The sequence below is a fragment of the Trachurus japonicus genome, chromosome 16 (genome assembly GCF_045865225.1).
Source record: "Trachurus japonicus isolate A0001 chromosome 16, Traja_1.0".
NCBI classification, from domain to species: Eukaryota; Metazoa; Chordata; class Actinopteri; order Carangiformes; family Carangidae; genus Trachurus; species Trachurus japonicus.
The window spans coordinates 17114393-17133273 of record NC_140922.1 but is presented as its reverse complement, the minus strand read 5'-3'; the positions used below and the strand labels follow the sequence as shown (position 1 = coordinate 17133273).

At 40.1% G+C, this 18881-nt stretch overlaps 1 protein-coding gene across 3 annotated transcripts in view; it reads right to left on the bottom strand.

The window, feature by feature from the left end:
- Positions 1-18881, bottom strand: part of col14a1a (collagen, type XIV, alpha 1a) — a 139979-nt gene that overhangs the window by 105557 nt on the left and 15541 nt on the right. For 2 of the 3 annotated variants that reach the window (XM_085802236.1, XM_085802235.1), the window contains exons 4-5: positions 17865-18008; positions 17148-17243 (exon numbers count right to left, since the gene is read on the bottom strand). The exons of the other annotated variant lie outside the window; for it this stretch is intronic. In XM_085802236.1, coding sequence (XP_085658362.1) covers positions 17148-17243; positions 17865-18008 — 240 coding nt within the window. The remainder of the gene's footprint in view (positions 1-17147; positions 17244-17864; positions 18009-18881) is intronic. 3 annotated transcript variants of the gene reach the window in all.

The window sequence follows — 18881 nt, the reverse complement described above, 5'->3', positions numbered from 1 at the left end:
AAGAGAGCGCTGACTTAAGGAAAATCAATTATCACCTTGCAATTTTGTTCAGTATAGCACGTTTAAAATATTAAGATTGAAGACTGTGGAGTATTACCCTAAGTCAATGTAGACTAGCACATTTAGGAGTGCAGAAGATTTCCATTTGGACAACAGAGAGGTGGGTTCAATTTCTCACTCTGTTCTAACAACAGATGTTAGTTTAGTGGCTCAGGTGCACATTGGGTAATTGCAATGGTTTGGGTTAGTCCCAAGGCCTTTGTTCCAATTTTGTTTCCCTTGTTTCCCCCTCTTGGTACACTGCCAATTATCAACTGTAAAAAAAAAAAAAAAATTTGCAAAACAGGATGAGGTGCTATTTGGTGGCAAAAAGAAAATTTCTTCCCCAGTCTTATGAGCATTGGCAGAAATCCACACCAGTGGGAATTACAAGACTTATCTATGCAAGATATTGTTTGAGCAAAATTGTTACAAATAAAAAAAAAAATGCAATGAAAAACAAGATTTAACAAGAATTTTAAGTATTTTACTTCTAATTTGTGCCTGAAAAATATATGTAAAATGTATTCTACCACTTGTGCTATCATCTCAGGCAAACTCAATTGCAATCTTGAAATTCATAAAAGACATGCTGCCTGATACAGTAATAAGCCATGCAGGTATTCGATTCAAGGAGTGATTTTCCAGACAGAGCCTTCTGTCTCCTGTCTGAGACTGTCTGACTGTTTGAACCATCCATCTGCTACAGACAGCAGACGAAGGAGAGGAGACAAGACAACAAGGTCAAGACAGATAGCTGATGAGTCTTTGGTTTGCAAATGTATATCATATAAAACTGAAATGCAATTATAGAAATCCTCATGAAAAGCTTTGAAAAAAAAAAAGCTAAGAATATGATGATCTGATTATGATGATTCTCAGCTATGAGAAGAGAAGAGAAGAGAAGAGAAGAGAAGAGAAGAGAAGAGAAGAGAAGAGAAGAGAAGAGAAGAGAAGAGAAGAGAAGAGAAGAGAAGAGAAGAGAAGAGAAGAGAAGAGAAGAGAAGAGAAGAGAAGCCAAGTTCGGGAGTTTCACTAAATGGCTAAAGGCCGAAAGGCCGAAGAAAAGAGGATTCTTTGTAGAGCCTCCTTTCTTACAAACCAAACAAGCATGGCCTTTAAGGAAACTCAGAGGTGAAAGAATAGACAGCAAGAACCATACAGAGGCTTACATGGGAAGCTGTTCTGTGATGAAAAGTCAGAGACATTTCGAGGGTATTAGTATCTATAGTAACTGCTGTTGACACTGGTTAAAAAAGAAAGATGAGGATCTTAATGGTTAAAGATGAAAGAGTCTGAGAGGGAGAGTGGAGTCCTGTGCAATGTGAAAAGCCATCAAGATTGACGAGGGAGATTGTAAACAGAGGATTAGGGGGTCGGTAATTACAGCTAATTGCAGCTCACTGGCCATTCTTGAATCTCCTGTTGGCAGGGTGGTGGGAACGTCCTTCAGCTAAGCACAACCGATAATGAAGGATGTCCCTTCTCCTAATAGTGACCTCTGTTTTGTGTAGCTGGATATGAGGGGTCATTTCAGAAGAAATCATTTCTGCTATTTATTCTCATGCAGTTTGAGAAACAACTTCCATAATTGACACATTTTCATTAACTGGATAATAGTTTGTCTCAAGCAACACCAGATTTATAAGGTTTGCTTTTTGTTATGAAACACTAGTGGGACTGGTTGCTCTGCAAGTTTTATTGAGTTGTGTTGTAAAGGAGTTGTGTCTCATACGTAGTAGTAAGACCTTTAAGCACAGGAGGAGATTATGTGTCCTAATCTACAGTACAGTAAATCATCTAATATAATATATTATCTAATTTACAAATAGCAGTTGCAACCAAGTCCTGATTCTGTTGCACACTGTGGTACAATACAAGCTGAAATATCTACAGTGTGAGTCAAAAGTTTGGACACACTTTCCCAGAATGGAAAAGTTTCACATCACACAATGGAATCAAACAATTTCATCCATCTGCAGAATCTGACTAATATCTAATAATCAACTGACAATTTCTGCAATGAAATGTCCTCAATGTTTTGGAAAACAAACCACAATCGCGTCAGTATTACCACTGCAATCATGTTGCAGAGAGACAGGAATTCAAACCCATGCATACATGGTCCTACACATGCACATGCTGGTGTTCCCCCCGCCCGACGTTGAATGTCGTAGAGAATGCCTCTATTATCTTACTACAGTAATTGCGATTGAATCCCCCTCTCAGCTCTCAGTCTGACTGCGAGACAACAGCAGGCTGGTCAAAGGTCCCTCTGCTCCTCCTAAGCCCCATCTGCCTTTCTTCTTTTCCTCCTCTTCTCTATCTCTTTTCCCCCTTTTCTCCTCCCGTCTTAACACATTTGCAGCAGGTCAAAGTGCAGCTGCTGGGGAACAGTGGGAGAACCATGTATATGTGCCCACATGAGCGAGAGAAAAGGTGTGAAAGTGAACAAAAGAAACAGGCAAAGCAGAAAGAATGAAAGATGGTGAGGTGGCAAAACACTGTATTTGGGTTTGATGAAAAACCGCAGATATATTGACGGATTCTGTAGTGCCAAGTCTTTCCTTTGTCCAAGTCTACAATTATTCCTGTTCCCCTCTGCCTCTCTCCACTCCTCTATCTCACTCTGTCCATCTCTGTGGTTACCTAATAAGAGACAGGCTTTCTTTGGCACCAATATCTGTCTTAAGCTCTCCACTAAGTAAAACAAACTGCCATGGCAGAGCACAAGACATGTCAGTTTCTCCTGTGCTCTGGTAATTTTATTCATATGGACCAAATGTGAATTTGTGGCTATAAAAAGTTATTATATATTCACAGTCCTTAATTCTTAACAGAGCTTTTAATAGTAGAGAATCACAGTTAAAGTCAGATTTGATGTCAGGATAAAGATAAGAGTTGAAAGACACACTCACATACAGTTTAGCATACTGTTTTAGTCTTGGGTTGACATATCTGTACCCGTATAATCTCCCAAATCTCTGCATTGGTATTAAATTTACTCTATCAGCCTTTTTAGCTCCACAAGCCACTGACATTTTCTAAATTCATGGAGTACTGCTACTGTCATAGAGCTTGGCTAGGTTTCCCCTCCCTGCTGGATAGTGTGTTGCAGCTCAGCCAGCTATTAGAGCTGAAATCCAAGTTTCACTCAACCATACTGATGTCTTGGTGAACACGACAGGAACCAAGTATTTAAGCTGTGCTTGTTTACCGTGTTGTACTGGCTTTCACTATGGAAACTAAACTAAACAATGTTTTCATGTTTGAAAGTTGTTGGAAACATTTTTAGGCTTTAAAGAGACTGACAGCTGCATGAGAAAGAGTTTCTGTGTCCAAAGGCGAAGTTGGCGTTTTGCTTGAAAAGTAAAAAAAATATATATTAATTACTGTTGTTATGATAGCTAAACATGGCTACAGTACGGTAGCTCCGAATGACTTTATATAAAGAAGATGGATCACATCTCCACTGTACAACTGAAGCTTAAATATCCTAATGTAGCCAGAGCTAGGTTGCAATAGTGACATTATTTGGAGCGATAGTGGCTGAGTGGCAGAGCTGCGTCATCAAGGTCCCGCCTGACCCAGAGTCAATCACAGCTGTCAATCATTATGTTATAACCCAACAGTACATTAAATTTACGTCAATGTGATAGGAACAGCATAAAATGACATAAAAAATTTAGAAAATGTAGTTTGAAGTGTCTGTTGACATGGAACGGGCTGGGTGTTTGCACCAATCAGGCATGACAGTTACGACCACTGACAGGTCAATAATACTTCATCATGGCACCTGTTAGTAGGTGGGATATATTAGGCAGCAAGTGAACATTTTGTCCTCAAACTTTGTGTGCTAGAAGCAGGAAAGGGTTTGAGCAAGTTTGACAAGGGCCAGATTGTGACGGCTAATCGACTGGGTCAGATCATCTGAAAACCTGCAGCTCTTGTGGGGTGTTCCCGGTCTGCAGTGGTCAGTCAGTATCTACTGTATCAGAAGTTGGTCCAAGGAAGGAACAGTGGTGAAGCAGCGACAGGGTCATGGGCGGCCAAGGCTCATTGATATACAGTACATGGGGAGCAAAGATCCAACAGACGAGCTACTGTTGCTCAAATTGCTGAAAAGTTATTGCTGGTTCTGATAGAAAGGTGTCCAGAATAAACAGTGCATCACAGTTTGTTGCATATTTGGCAGCAAAAGGGACCAACACAATATTAGGCAGGTGGTCATAATGTTATCCAATCAGTGTGCTATGCTTTAATCAGTGACAAGGAGGTCACTGTGGTGGTTTGTCTTCACCTTTAGGGCCCTGTCATGATGTCCATCTTTAAGTACAGTCATTAGAAGCTATAGTGACAGTAGCACGCAAAATATATCTTATATTTCTAACAGCTGTTTTGTAAATACTAAAACGCAGTCTTTCTTCACGTTTGGAACCAAAACGTGCAATTGTCATTTACAACCTGGTAAACACACCCAGCAGATGTTCAATGTTTAACATAAGGCTTCTTCACAGCAGACATAGTGACTCAGCATTCACAATACCAGGACTCAAAGCAGTTTAATAGAATTAAGCCGTTGTTATTTCTATTATTTACACCAGTGATGGGTCAAAATCTCTTCACTAAAAACAACCTACTAAAACCTTCCCACACAATTAACTCTACTACATATTGTGACTATAACACCCTCTCTGAGCAAATGCAAGGACAATCTGTCTGTCAATATGAATGGTGCTAAAATCAGCAGCACTGTGATTTTGATAGGGTAGTACTGGGAAAGCGCATAACGATTCAGCCCCATTTCACACCAGTACTGCACACACTGGGTATTATATTACTCAAAAATTTTATGTCCTCAAGCCAAATTTACAGATTTGTGTACAGTTTGTTTCTATATCCAATGATTGAGTAGCATGTGGTTGGCTGAACTAGATTTGAACCTTATCTAAATAGAAGCAAACGATTAGAAAAAGGCGCTGCCATTACTAAACCTATTTACATGCAAGCACATTACTGGACAGACACCAGCCGTTACTAGCATGCGAGCACGTGATTAGACAGACCATAAACCTGGTGTCCATGAGAGTGAGCAACCACATTTTACAACTCACAGCCCACGGTACAGTCTGCGGAGGTGTGGGAAAAGAGTATGTGGCTCCCGCACAATTGAATTAACTTGTGTGGGAGTGGAGAAACGGGGAATAAAAAAATGTGAGTGCAACAATGGTAGCCACTGTTGGCTGCAACTTGAAGCAGAGCAAAGACAGGCAGTGACAAGGACTGGGAACAGCACTGAAGACTGGAGGAGAGGTGCTAAAGACAAGTACAGCGGATTAAGTAGCAGCTAGTAGTTTAGTGTTAACTGTTGCTGTGGCAGTATACAAACACAATCAGAGCACACAGAGGTGTAAACACATGCACATATAGGCTACATGTTATCTGCAAAGCAGACCCGTTTAATTAAAGCAAAGCAGATTGCTCTGTAATCTCCTATTCCCAGGAACTAAAACACACACACACACATATAAACAACCGGATATAGTTGTGAGAGTAATGTATGAACAATACACAAACACATACACAGAGATAACACATTTTCAAATACACATACACACACCTATCTAGTTGAGAAAACTTTTCCACCTTCTCCCTCTTTGCTTTCTTTGTCTCTCTCTATTCTTATTAACAGTGGTTCCTCCCAGGCAGCTTTGATTTATTGCTGACCTCTATTTAGCCAGGGATCAGGCAGACTTCGCTGTCATTTCAGTCTTTTTCTAGTTAAGTTAAGTGTGATTGTGTTACACTGTCTGGAATTACCATTGAGGACAGTGACAGGCATGCAGATAGATAGATAGCAGCGGCAAACAATGAGCGCATTTCCCTTAGTTTCTCAAACTAACCTGATGAACCTGCTGTCAGAAGAGCACTTCACTTCAAACGTAAGGCTAATTTGTTACAAAAATAACGCGCCACTTATTCCTAAATAGCTTAACATAAGTTAGTATATTTGATTTTGATATATTACTCTGCTCAGAATTAAATATAAACTTGTGAAATGATGAAAATGGAGATGATATGGAGTGGGTGAACTGTCTCTTTTATGGTCACCCCTGGAAGAGGCTTTTTCAATATTTCATTTCAGGATGAGTAGTAATAAGATCCATCTCTCCTGCCTGCTGTTTATCATGTGGAACCTAATGTTTCAATATAAGCAATTTTCCTGTATATTGTAGAGAAAATGTCCTCTTTAAATCAATACTGTCTGTTCCTTTCCACCCCATCTGCTCATGTGTAGGTGTGCTGGCTACAGTAAGTGCTCTACCAAACTTAGATCAAAATGTGGATCACATTTAAAGAGACAGCCACAATGAAGCCAACTGAGAAACTGACCCTGATGGCCCATTTTCCATATCATAACTTAGTGTGCACCTAGTTAGTCACATGTGTCGAAGAAGGGGCAACATTTCTCAAAAAGGTGTCAAAATTCAATTGGTCTAATTTTCAAGAAAATAAAGTAAATATAATGGGCAGTAATGAGATTAATAAGATTAATGATGACTGAGGTGTTCCAGTAAGACCTGTCAGTATAACAGAGAGCCAACATGAACAATACCAGGACCTTGAAACTGAAGCAACTAAATGAAATTAATTTTAATATTTGCAGTTCACCTGTGCTTTTCCTACAGTGTCAAAATAATATGTGTCCTTTGAGTTGTCCTTTAAAAGCATTACCTCATGTCACGTTAAGTTTGGATGATTATAATTAACTTGTCATCACTGCCAACAGAGAGCGTCATATGATCCCAAACTCCAAATTAGCTATTTAATCGACCTTGAGATTGTGACAGGTGAGGCTGTTTTGCTGCTGCTGTTTGAATGAAGCCGAGAATGAACTTAAATGTTCAGCCATTAAGTGAACGTGGACCTAAAAGATCTTCAATCCCATGACTTACAGACACTTCTACGTGAACAGACTCTGAGGTGAGATTGTTTTGTCAATAAATTGTTTATTGGCTTTTAAATTGAAAATGATCCCATGATAGAATAAATAACAGCCAGTAGAGCTGCAAACTGCCACAAAAAGAACTTGAATATCTTGATGTCACAATTTCATACCCAAGACTTAGAACGGCTTAAGCATCAACCCAAAGAGTTGTTTTAGCCTGCCAGGTTGCACCTCTGCAAATAAAAAAACTGGTGGCACACAACAGCTCAAAACCAACATTTTCTTTGTTTTATTGGCTTGTTTATTCAATCAGGAGAAAGCCAGCAGATTGATATACCTGTCGTTTGCTCAGTGGCCCTCAGAGCAACTCAGACAAACTCAGCCAGGAGCAAACATTCATATTCATTTGTGAATCCTGTTGGCCCACAGTACGTGAGTGTGTGAGTGTGTGTGTGTGTGTGTTGGGGAGTGCGAGTGAGAGAGAGAGCGTGTGTGTAGTGTGATCCGGTGAGTTTTAAGGTGTAATCCGACAGCTGTTGTCAGACAGTTTGTGTCGTTCCACCAGAGACCTTTCCTTGCTTGGCCTCCTGGTCTTTAATCCACTGTCTTGTTGTAGAGCGCATCACTGAACACACAGCCGTTCTGACAGAGGCGGGACGCTGTATGTATGCTGAATGCAACACATGGCCTCTCTACCTTTCTGCTTGTTTCTCCATCTCTACCTGTCTCTGTTTGCCATGCCGTGTTCTTTTCTTTCTGTTTGTCTTCCTCTAATCTCTGTCTGGCACGCACGCACACACACAGACACACACACACACACACACACACACACACACTTGTTGAACTGTGTGGGTTTTGTTTCAAAAGCTGAGCCCCTCTTATCATATCTGGTTATTTTTTAGCTCCATGCACACATGGTAAAGACTAAAGCGATGGGTGTGGCTCTTTAACTGTGCGATGTATGTTACTAGGGGTTAAGGTTAGTTACATTACTGGCTTACTTATTAATTATACAAGTGGGAGAGTTTGCATGCCTGTTTCCATCCTTTAGTTTGTCTTTATAGTCAAACACAAGATGTGATTTGTCTGACCGATCTATACGTTCACTAACTCAAGCCAATGCGACTATGAGCATAAGCCTTTTTGTGAGCAGGACTCACTGCGACTAAACTATTTATTATGAGCCACTGGGAAATCATGGAAATTTATGCAAAACTATGGGTTATGATTTGCCTGTATTCCACAAATGATTAAATGTCTTTTTAACCAGAAGCCTCTCAGTCAAGAATGAACCTCGCTTCAAAATAGGGGGATGTGGTTAATTTTGCCAACCTAAAAGAACATCCTGTGTCATTTCAAAACAAGTCCGAGGTCTGATGTGTTTTGTCAGCCACAAAAGTCTAAACCCCTTGGATCACAAGTGGTGGGAGAGCAGAAAGGAGAACAAGAACGAGCGGGTGGTAAGAAGAGGTCAGGTCAGGTCAGGCAGTAAAAGTTAAGAGATAAAAAAAAAAGAAAGGAAACAGCATTAAGATGGGACAAAGGAGGCAAAGAGCAGAGGTGGTGCAGAGGTACAAAAAAAAGTATAGGGAAGAAACAACAGGAGAGGAAAAAACTGATTAAAAAATGATGAAATTGAATAAACTTCCAATGACAAACAACAATTGTGAGGTTGGGTGCTGTATTCTTTGACCACGTTCCTCTGCGCTAACCTTCCCTATTATAGATACTGTATATGCTTTTGAATGCACAGAGCGCTTTGCCTCCTTCCAGACACATTTTTGGATAAATTTCACCTGCAGTGGACTTGTTTATGCAGAAAACGGGGTAAAGCTACAGCGGTAATGCTTATGCCACAGCCAAGAATACAGAACAGCACAGTGTGGCATAACTTGTCTTTGTGAGCACGAGGGAACAGAAACCATGACAGGGAAAAAAATCAGGGAGGAAGTGGATGCTAATTATTCTAATTGACCTCTGCACTTAAGGAGTCCTTGGTACTAATGACCGAAATGCCATTAGCACATCCCACACACATGAACTTGTTCACCACTGTCATACAATTAGCTCAACTCAGCCATGAACTCTCGCTCTTAATCGAGGACGAGGACTGAAACCTGGCTACCACCAGAGAGACCACACACACACTTGTCCAAGTGAGCAATGGCTGATCTGCTCCCAAGTCTCTGAACACACATCCAAGGTGTGAAAGGATGATATGTCTTTACTTCCTCTCAACAGGAATAATTCAGTAGTTGGCAAATGTCCAAAATAAAATGTAAAACACAACTCACAATGACGGAAAAAGCATTTTGTGAGATGTGACAAATGGAGATGAAGTGGGTGGTTCTGGAGGACATTTACCTGAAATCGCTCTTTTGTCACTTCACTTTTCATTTTGGTTTATTTTAATAGTTTTGTAAATGTCCTCCTTACTTTGCCCTTCACATTCTTTTTTTTTTTTACATCATCTGCAAATCATGTCTCTAACATTAATTTCAAGTTTCTTGGAGCCTGCCATGCTTTAAGCCATGACATACATGTCTGGCTCCGGCTCTCAAATGGAAAGAACTGATGTAATGTTGAGGAGCATTCAAAGGAACTGATAACTCACCAGTCAGCTGCATGTATTCAGTGCATTTGCCTCCTGTCATTTGTGGTATCGGTTTTGGCATCCTCTCTCAGAGTGTTCAGCTATTTGTCAGCTAAGTGACACATATCTCTGGCCACAAACCTTTGACATCTTGTGTAGCCACCGAGCATCACACTGACTGATTGGTGAAGACTAGGAATTCAATTAAATGTGGGCCAAAATGCGCTACGGTCGAAGTCTGTAACTGCTAATTCTGGAGACTAATAAGGCAATAAATAACGCCAGACACACAGGCACTCATACAGACACACACACACATAGCACACAGTCACACAGAGATGGAGAGATTTAACATAAATTAATTTTAAAGCTGGGAATTAACAAGGTGATAAATTTAGAGATATGAACACACACACACACACACACACACATACACACACACATATACTATATATACACGGAGCTAGAAAGCACCAGAGCTGAAATAAATGATAATGTTAGAAATTAAAGTTGGCTATAAATACAGAGAGCTTGCTCTCCAGGTGTGTATTTGTTAGCCTGTGCAGGTGATGGATATTCTTTCACTATCAGAGTGGCCAATGTCAACAGAATCTCATTGGCCTCCAGTTCAACTTTAACTGCGTCTGTCCCTTGGGTTCAATCTGTGTGTGTCTGCCTGTGTGTGTGTGCTGGTTTCAAGCTTCAGTCAGGGAGTGAGGAAGGCAGCACTGCACTCACATCCTATTAGATAATAAGTATTGAAAGCGGCAACCAAAGCATGGAGGAAGGAAGAGGCTTCTGTCCTGTATTGCTCAGTGATTTCCACTCGCGTGTGCGTGCTCTGATTGCTCTGTACAAAAGATAAAATAAAGCAAGTCAGCCATTTATCATTTAGTCAACCAGTGGAGAGGTATCGACATCAAAGTCGATCCAGTTTAGTTTGTGAGTCCTGAAAGTTTTTTTTAGCAGGGTTTTTATAGATATCTGCTGTTTTAATAAGTATCAAAACAAATACAAATACACAAATTTTCACAACAGAGTGCAAGTGTTAAAACGTGTTAAAACGTGTTACGTATCATTTGCTTAAAAATATTTGGTTCTTCCACTGGAATTCACTATCATTACAAACTCTTTCTTCTTGCCTCTGTACCTCTGTGGTCCATCCAAGAATGCAGCATTAGGCTATGACTCGCAGAAAGAAACCAGTGCTGAGTTACAGTATTTGTTAGATCTTTATGGTCTGCAGGGCGACAACCATCTGTTTTACTACTGGAGGCTACTGACCCACATTAGTAACAAATACAGCCATTGACACACCCACAGCACACGCACATGCACACAGCTGTCCAAATAATGGCTATCATTTTGAGGAAACATTGTTTAGGGCCAATTTCCAACAAAAATATATTACTGTCTTGCACGGGGGACGACTAATGGATTTGTTCTTGCTTTGATAAGCGAAACACAGATATTTATTGTTGCTGGCTGCAGCATTCTTCACTGACTTTGTTTGGAGTGAATCATGGATGAAACCAACAGCAACAGCTACCTCTTGATACACTAAATATTGTAATAAAAAACTATGGGTTTTAAATTATTACGTGTACGGCGAAAGACATTACTGGGATATTGCTTTTATTGAACAGTGAGGAACTGCTGAAGAAATGGAGAGGAATGACAACGGCAAGTCTGTTACAAAAATGACTCCATTACATAAGTGTTTTCTGGATGGTTACACTGGTTAGGGTTAGGGCAACAAGCATTAGAGATATTTAGTTAAAGGGACAACGAGGAGTTTTGGGAAAGCGAAGCGTTTTCACACTACATTTATGAGCCTCCGCGCGCACCGTAGAATTCTTCGACCGGCGCAAGACAGACTCATGTTTTCATTCATCAAGAATTAAAGTCAGAGGTTCAAAGAGGTTCAGTTACCGTCGTAGTTCTGACCATAAACAGCGATTCGGCGGCGTTATTCTCATAACTCGCTGCGAAAGGAAATGCTGGTCGGCTCGACCAGCGTTTCCGCCACCACTAATAATAACAAAATAACGATAGAGACAGAACGATATATTTATCGAAAATGGAGCCATTAACAAGTGTGGGTAGCGTAGATTCATCCACATTAACGTGAGACTTTTTTATAACCAAATAGAAACTCCTCGTTGTCCCTTTAAGGCGGAGGAAAATTCATGATTACAGTCAAAGAAAGTAACACTACCTGCTTCTCTATTAGAAACAATGTCCATGGTCACAGCAGGTGACTTGTTTGGAAAATATGAAAAATGTTTCTAGTTTTTGTGGTGAGGTCATTCTATGCAAGGACATCACCAAAGTCCTCAGAGGATATCTTAAAATTCACGAAAACAGCCCACAAGTTGATCAGATGTTTGTTCTCAAAGCTCAAATGTCAAACTAATAATGGGAAAAGAGGAAAGGTCCTGATCTGGTCTTCTTCCTCTGGGGGTCACGAATATTTTTGTAAAAAAAAAAAAGAAAAGAAAGAAAGAAAATTGAGTAGCATGGCTCAGGATGTAAATACCAACTGCAATATTCATGTATTGTGATTATGATGTTTCCTTTACCAGAGAGCATGTTGAAAACAATCTGGTCTTAGCTTTCTGAAGTCAATTATCCATGATGGATCGACTGAATCAAGTGAACAAAGATGGCAACCTCTTCAACTGACGTGATTTAGTCCCAGTGTGTACAACAGTGCACAGTCCTTTCTCTGTTTTATTGTTTCAGTCCAGCTTGGAAAGAGTATGTTAATGTTTTGACACTTTGGACTGTGAGAATTTAGTATGAATGTCAATCACTGGACCTGCCATTTTTAGTGCAGTCATTTGATTAATTTGCCCATAGAGAGTTTTTTCTTGGCAGAGATTACACTGACTGAAACAAATGGAAAAGAGAGGTACTTTGTATGGAGGAACTTTGCTTTGGCATTCAGCTGACAAGGGACTGAAATGTTTTTTTCACTCATTATTGTTACTCTATTATTTCATAATGAAGGCCTGTCTTTGTTGTGCCTGTGCCTTCAGACATTTTATCAAAAATCTGTGCTAATGTCATCACAAGCAGAGTTAAAACAATGTCTAGAGATGTTATGGCGAAATTAACATGTCTTTCATAAATGTAATTTGCTTGAATCAAGATGGGTGGAAGGGAAATGAAACCAGTTCCTGTAGATAAGTTTTGTCCTGTAGCTCTGTAGCCAAAACCTTTAAATAAAAAAAATATACTTATCTTATCAGTAGGAAACAGGTCACAAAAATGAATATTTAAGACGAGTACAGTAAGCTTACCACAAGCACATTTCAGCACTCTCAAAAGAAGCAGCTTCTCCTTCTCAGTCACTAACCTGCACAAATATCATTGTGGATGAAATGGATGATTCAAAAACATCAGAAAGATTCATATTTTCTCACTGCCTCTGTTGTTTTATTGTGTGTGTGTGTCTTTGTGTCTGCCACTTTTCTGTTTGAAGGCACCACACATGTTACTGTATTTGAGTTTTCAATTAGCATTTGTAAAAGGAAACAGTAGGTGTCCTGTGTATTCATAGTAATTACCAGAGGATAAGGAGAATGTGTTTCACAGTAATTATGCTTCTCTGATGTTACTGATGTTACTCATTAAAAAGAAGTACATGAGAAAATAGCTTCACTGATTTGACAGAGTGATATATCACCTTATCTAGCAATAACAAATTACTACGGCTCAATTGGAGATTTGATTTAGCACTCAGTAAAGGAGCAACCTATAAAAAGATGTGCTTGTAGCATCACAGTAAACTAAAGTTCTTTCAGATCACAGTGCAGCTGCATAATTTGAATGTTACTTCCATCCTGAAGAGTCGTCTAGCTCTTTCAATCATTGTGGCATGCGGAGGTACTTTACGCAGCTTTCCTCTGCAGACAATGACACAGCAAAAAAAAAAGTCAAACACTTCAACTGACAAACTGATATTCAAGAAGAGAAGGAATTCTCTTCACATCTTCCAGCTGTGAGCAGCTGAATCCGGTGCGCAACTCACTGATTGATTTAGAGGCTGTAAAAAAAATGCCTCAGTTGTCTTTCCCAACTGAGATTTGACTCTGGGGTCCATGACTGATGATTTGAATCATTGACTTTTAGGGTGCAGAAATGTAAATGACTGGCATCAATATGGGAATCCTGGACGGACTCCAAACTCCAAACTAAGTTAAAATATATTTCAAAAATCTATCCTGTTTGCTCGGAGTCAGTCTCACTCAATGACACCTCAAGAACAGACAGGAAATTGGTTTCGTCCTGTAATAGAGTCTCTACCTTAGATCAGAGCAGTTTGTGTTCATGCTGTACAGGATACAGTTAAGTAATTTGTAGAGTATCTTTAGACTTAAAGTGGGTGGCTAAGGTAGTTATTTTACTCAGAGCGGAGGAAGATTCCTGACGCTTCCCAGAGATAATGGCCCTCTCCCCTCTACTTTAATCTGCCTCACTAATGCGCTCAGAAACACCCATGCACACATGTAGAAACACACACACACACACACACACACACACACACACACACACACACACACAAACTTGCCAGGATTCTTTTCCTCTTTGAATTCCCAGCATTTTTGACCTTGGCTAACCATGCTGATATACAATACTAGAAGTATTTGAGCAGGGAAATTCATATCATTGCATTTTTTTTATTCATATTTATAAACCATCTAAACTAATTGGTCAAGATGTGAAAACTGCCTGAGAAAAGAAGAGAACATATAAATGGCGCTGTACACATTGGCTAGAGTGCAAAAAGAAAACTAACTTCTCTAATGTCAGCCTCTCTCACACACACACACACACACATCAGAGAGGGGATGAGAGTATGAGCCAGCTGTTAATGAAAGGTTTTGTAAACAATCCACCCAGACATAAAAGCAGGCTGATTATTACTCTGGAACAAAGCAGTGATGGACTGGGTTAGCAATGCTAATACACACAGACACACACACAGAGGGAGACTTCACACAACACCATCTCTTTGGAGCACGGTGGGAGATTACTATTACACAAATACACACACAGCATGATAAAGGGGGAAGGCAGTCACATGTTACAGTACCACACAAAAGAGCACCTTCTATTGATCCACTGTGAGACATTATCATCTTCACTACAGTGCACAAAGCTGCACACATCGGCACTAAGACACAGAGACACACACACACACACACACACACACGGTGCATTCACAGATTCTATTGAAGCACAGCAGGATATTATTATAATCCCCAACAGGTACGAGGCAGAACACCAATCAAGGTCACGTCTGCCGCAGTGAATGGTGAGTGGCTCTGATAACAGCAGACTGAAGGAAATCCAGCTTTATAAATCTACCTACTGACAGGAAGGAAGGGAGGAGGAGTGTAAAGGAGAAACAAAGAAGAACATCAAAGATCCAAACCTCTGTGTGTGTGTGTGTGTGTGTGTAAATGAGAGAGTCATTACTTAACTTCAGCGGTCTTTCATTGGTTTCTCATTTATTAGGTTACAGTTTCTGTCTGGGTTCGATTGCACTTTGAGTTTGTATTCTGTGATCAAGTGCACTGCAAGCAAAGCAGGTTCACTGTGCGAGCTCAGATGAAAGATTTTTGGTGTGCGTGTAACCAGATGTGTTGGACCAGAGCACAGCTGTGAATTTTACTCAAACAATAACAACCTCAGTTCAGCTCTAACACGTCATGTTGTTCTCTACGGTCGAAGGAAGCACAAATCAAAAGTAAATTTGGTTTTTGAAAAACACAAAAATAAAAACCACCGCACAGTTTATGACGCTGGGATTTTACTGCACCACCTGATTTTAATTGCCACAGCGAACCGCAAAATCAGTCAGAGGAAGCTAAAAACAAATCTGCTGAAGATCCCATCTCTGGTAAAACAACATGGCTTATTTTACTTAATCATAAAAGCACCACTTGTAGCTTTTATTGTGTTTAAGCTCATGTTTTAATACTTTTTTAAAGAATGACATAATGCATAATAGCAGTAGTATTTTGTTGTATGTAGTGCAGAAAAGCAATACTGTAAATTGCAGGTAAGACCATCAGAATTTATTTATGGTGAATTAAATTCATTTCCATCGCTCAATGCTCAGGTTAATACATTGTTTAAAAAAGGGCACTCCAAGTGTTACCACAGCTTGCCCTCACAGTGACATTTGCTTTGATGTACTATCGATGCGTTTTCATCTCCAGCTAAGAGCCAATCTATTATGTATTCACAGATTCAGAGAAGTGTCTATAAATAAGCTTAATACCATGGCTAATTGCTCAGTGATGCTCTCTCTCTCTCTGTGTTTGTGTGCGTCCCTCTCTTGCTCCATCAGCAACTTTGAAGTGCCCATACAGCATTACAGAGTAAAAAGACATTTAGTGCATAAAAACTGACAAGTAGTATGCAGTTCAGTGGAGGCTAGACTTTAAACCACACTCAATAATTGCAACTTCCTTAATATAGTCTCCATGTTGACCAATTAATACGCTAGCCAAAAGCACATCTACTAAAATAATAAGCATCCTAATATCGAATAATGAGATTCTGTCTTTGTGCACACATTAGGGTGCAAAGATATCGTAAAAATGTCACAGAAAGTGACAATTTAAGCTTTTAAAAACAATCACATTCACACATCAGCAGCAATTTCTGTGTCTCAAATTCAGCCAAAAGCGTCAATCCGGTCTGCGCCTGAGAATTACAAGCTAGATCTTTGCCTCATACAAACACACACACATAAGCACGCACAACAAAAACCATTTCACAAATAATCAGTTATTCCATAGTCAAAGACTTCCCCGCTGTCCTCACTATTATGGTAAAGAAACCAACAGATAGAGAGGACTGTTTGTATGAAAACACACTCTCAATCAAGAAATAATGCATTTCTTTTCTTCTCTCACGTTTCAACATTATTCATTAGACATTTTATAGGAGCACATGAATGCACCCAAATACAAGAACATCTTGGTTTCAACGACAAGCGAGACAGACGTTTTTGTGAAATGAATAGCCGCACAGATACAAGTGAACAGTTTGGGCCACTAACTGTCTCATAACAGGAGTCACAGTCACCTACTGCACTATCACTCAGCACCGAGGATCTCAAAGAGTTCCCACAAACCGCCACTATGATCGATTCACCAGTGGGGTATCGATGGTTTTGGCATCTTTACACCCACTTACTGCACATGTACATCATGTCTGTCCAGGTATTGTTTTAAAAGGTGGAGTCTGCTGTTAACTGGTGGCACATGAACTCTGCGTTTGGGAATCATTTCACAGCTGAATCCAACCAGACATGGATGGGCACAAACTTCTAATTCTTTCTTTCCGATCTATGGAGCTGTTATTGGAGACAGTCCCAGCGGCTGTTTTTTCCTTCCTCCAAACATCGCTATAGCAACTGACCGGGGGTCTCTTCAAGCACAGTAATATTCAGCACAATTCACTATTTTAATACATATGTGTGAGCACAGGATTTGTGTGTGACCAGCCTCTCCTGGAAACAGTTTTTGTCTGCATTTGTCCTACCTCCTGAGATCTCATTGGCATCCTCTGGAGGTGCAGCTGAATCAGTCAGCCTCTGGGGCTCCGTCTTGTCTCCCGCGTCATCCTTACCTCTTTCAGCTACAGCACACAAAACAGATCAATGACATGTTAGCAGAATCCCACAGACTTAAAAGCTGTTATTTTAGGGAGTTCCTTCATTTCCTGGCTCTACATAGTGTATGCAAAATTTAAGGAAAGCATATACGGTGTGTATACACAGCAGATAGATAGAAAGCTAATTAAACTAGACCATAAACATGGCGAGGATGGAAATAAATAGAGCAGAAAATAGATTAGAATATAGTAAAGAAAAGAAAAGTAGAATATAGTGCACCAGAACAAAGTTTATTACAGAGAACAGCATTACACACAGGAGAGGAGGAAAGAGAAAGTGAGTGGAGAGTGGAGAGAACGAGACAGAGGAGTACAATATTGCATATCAGACCTAACTTTAGTGGAGAGGAAATGAAGGAGAAGAAACCAGAGGAGAGGACATGAGGAGAAGGCAGAGAAGATTTGAGAGAATAGTATAGTAGTGTAGTGTCAAGTAAAATTGATGACTGGAGTAGTGCAGGGCATAACATTCCTGAATAGAGAGGAAGGGTATAGTACAGTAGAGAGAACAGGGGGAGCAACACAACACAATACAGCTACTGTATTGAAAAGGATGGAATCAAACAATGAAATACATGAACTCACCTTTATGTCTGCCCTGAAGTGGCCTGCTCTGCTCGCTGCCACTGACCGCGATGACATTGACAATGTAGTCTTTTGTGGGGTTGTAGTCTGTTATGAAAACCTTTGTGTCAGATTTAGACACTATGATCTCCTTCTGCTGACCACCTGACGGAGAGGATAGAAGAAGGAAGAGGAAGAAGGAGGAGAAGAAGAAGAAGAAGAAGAAGAAGAAGAAGAAGAAGAAGAAGAAGAAGAAGAAGAAGAAGAAGAAGAAGAAGAAGAAGAAACAGAGGGGCAAAGGTTAGACCTGTGAAAATATTGAACCATGTTTTTCTTTTCTTGTTGCTATACCCAGTTGCTTGGAAGCAAAATATTAGTATTCTCACGACTGAGCCAATATGAAGTTAATTCAGCAGAAGAGCTGATTATCATTCTCTGTTCCCAAGGCAGGCAAACATTAGGCTCAAGGTCGAAATATTTCATTCTTTGGTGGATTTCTTTGCTTGAGCATGTTCTTGTATTTCTGTCTTTGTGAGAAGCATACAATGCATTTTCACACAAAAAAAACTGTGAAGTGACAAATAAAGAGAAAAAAACTTAAAATGATATGATTTGCATCCTAAATTAAATCTGATGGTTTTTGCTGATTTTTTATTTCTAGGGCGATTGGGAAAAGCTCGGAGAAAGAGTAAAGGGTAGAGGTGGTTTCAGGTTTTGGGGTCAGAAAAATACGATTTGTCCCCTAAATAAATCATTGATCCGTGGAGCGTGTGTGTGTGGATCTGTGTGGATCTGTTTGTTTGTGTCCTTTTCTCAGCAGTTAATCCCCATCAGGCCAACAAGTCACATTATCACCCCATTGTAATTCTGACCGGACATCAATAAGGTGTGTGTGTGTGTGTGTGTGTGTGTGTGTGTGTGTGTGTGTGTGTGTGTGTGTGTGTGTGTGTGTGTGTGTCAGCTCTTATGTCTCCTGTCCCTGCAGGGTGATGACTAACAACGCTTTTAGGAGGAGATAAATCGTACTGAAGAGGACGG